Consider the following 1,695-nt stretch of genomic DNA (forward strand, 5'->3'; position numbering starts at 1 on the left):
ATTGGCAAAGTGGCAGCATCGATGGACTCAAGCGTGGCACAATTGTGAGATTGGCCCCAGGACCGGGCAGTGTTTCGTTCTGCTGTGCATAGGGTTGCTATGAGTCGGTACCGAATCGATGGCAATAAACAACAAACTACTTTAAATAATGACTGACAAATCGGAAGGGCTCAGTTACTATTGCCATTAAAATTAATTACTGGCCAAAGTACAAAACAAAACAAACCTATGCTTGAAAAAAGGCTTAAATAGGCTAAAATTATGGTTCAGGCAAGGTGACAATCGTGGGAAAACCAAAAACTGGCACAAAAAGAAACCCCAAAAAAAGGTGACCCGTGGCAATGTTCTTGCTACTTCTCCCCCAGCATACACTCGCACCGGCGCCCGCCGGACTCAGCGTCTGCCAGGCCAGCGGGCTAGAGGAGCGGCTCCCCGACCTCCCGCCGCCAGGAGGCCGGACTCGCTCACCGCAGCAACTCCATGCAGTACAGGCTAGTGCCCGACGCTCCCTGTCCGCTCACTGCGGCGACGCTTCGCCCGGACACCGCGAGCTCCGGGAGCCGCTTTTGGCGGCACAGACCCAGGGCGCTAAGCCGTAGCGGGCCCCACGCCGAAGCCAGAGTGGAGGCCGCCATGACACCGGCGCCGCGTGTCCTTTGACCCCGCGCCTTCGGCGTCCGGCCACGCCTCCTCCAGTCAAGTTCGCCCACCTCTCCGCTGCAGAAAGCCGTTCTCGAGAGGCAGCTCTGTGAAGAGCTAGGTGTCGCTGTGGTCCATTTCACCTGGGCCACCGCCGTGCTCATCCTGGAAAGCACAACCTAGTGTGGCCTTCCTGGTTGACCTCTGAATATCTAGGAGAGGTGATGAGTGCCCGTTTCTGAAAGAGGTAACTGCCAAATTCCATCCTGCCACCCCTGTACCCCAAATTCTCCAATGACAACAGAACACTTTACTGTGTTGCTTAGTACGGGCGCTCTTGGCATTTGGGGTGCGCATGAGACAGAAGTTTGTCATATCTGGATGCCTAGGCATCATGACCACCAAACACCCTCCCTACACCTTCCCAAATGCCACTGACAGCCACTGACCGCCTTGCATGTGCAGGAGAACACAGAGATCCTTTAGAGGAACAACACCTTAAGCCAATGCCAGCCACCACCTGTAGCTTACCAGCTTGTTGACTGGCTCTCCCACCACAACTCAAGTTTCCTGAGGACTAGGGCATATTTTGTTCCCTGCCTTGTCCCTGATGCCAATCCCTAGCACACTGCAGAAACTGAATAAAATCTGATCCCTCAGATGGCCAAGTATTTATATTATTTATATTCCTCATCACAACCCTTTAAATAGTCTTTGATTTACAAATATGGACACAGGCTTGTTAAGTGACTTGTCTATAGTCAAAGAAACAGATATATATTACTCTAAAGTTCTGTTTTGAATGGGAAAAGAAGGCCAGGCCACAGGCTGGAATCTCCTCTTTTAAGTCTCCATGATCCAGTGTGAAACTCCAGGAAATGGGAAAATACTCAATTTAAACCTGATGCTCTAGGTCCTTGTTGTGCTGTGCCGAGTGGCTTATGACTCAGTTGTTGTCTATGAACTGCTGGCATTGCGGTTAGCAGTTCAGTGCTTATCCTACAGCCCCACACCAGGCTCTCTAGGTCCTTCAAAAAGTGTATTTATCATAGTGAA

General features: G+C 51.2%; 1 protein-coding gene across 1 annotated transcript in view; it reads right to left on the reverse strand.

Annotated features, from left to right (window-relative positions):
* The window catches only part of NDUFAF6 (NADH dehydrogenase (ubiquinone) complex I, assembly factor 6), a 73,940-nt gene extending 73,305 nt beyond the window's left edge, over positions 1-635 (reverse strand). The window contains exon 1 of the mRNA XM_006859206.1: positions 469-635. Coding sequence (XP_006859268.1) covers positions 469-635 — 167 coding nt within the window. The remainder of the gene's footprint in view (positions 1-468) is intronic.
* Between the last annotated feature and the right edge of the window lie 1,060 nt (positions 636-1,695).

This window comes from Chrysochloris asiatica, unplaced genomic scaffold (genome assembly GCF_000296735.1).
Source record: "Chrysochloris asiatica unplaced genomic scaffold, ChrAsi1.0 scaffold00031, whole genome shotgun sequence".
NCBI classification, from domain to species: Eukaryota; Metazoa; Chordata; class Mammalia; order Afrosoricida; family Chrysochloridae; genus Chrysochloris; species Chrysochloris asiatica.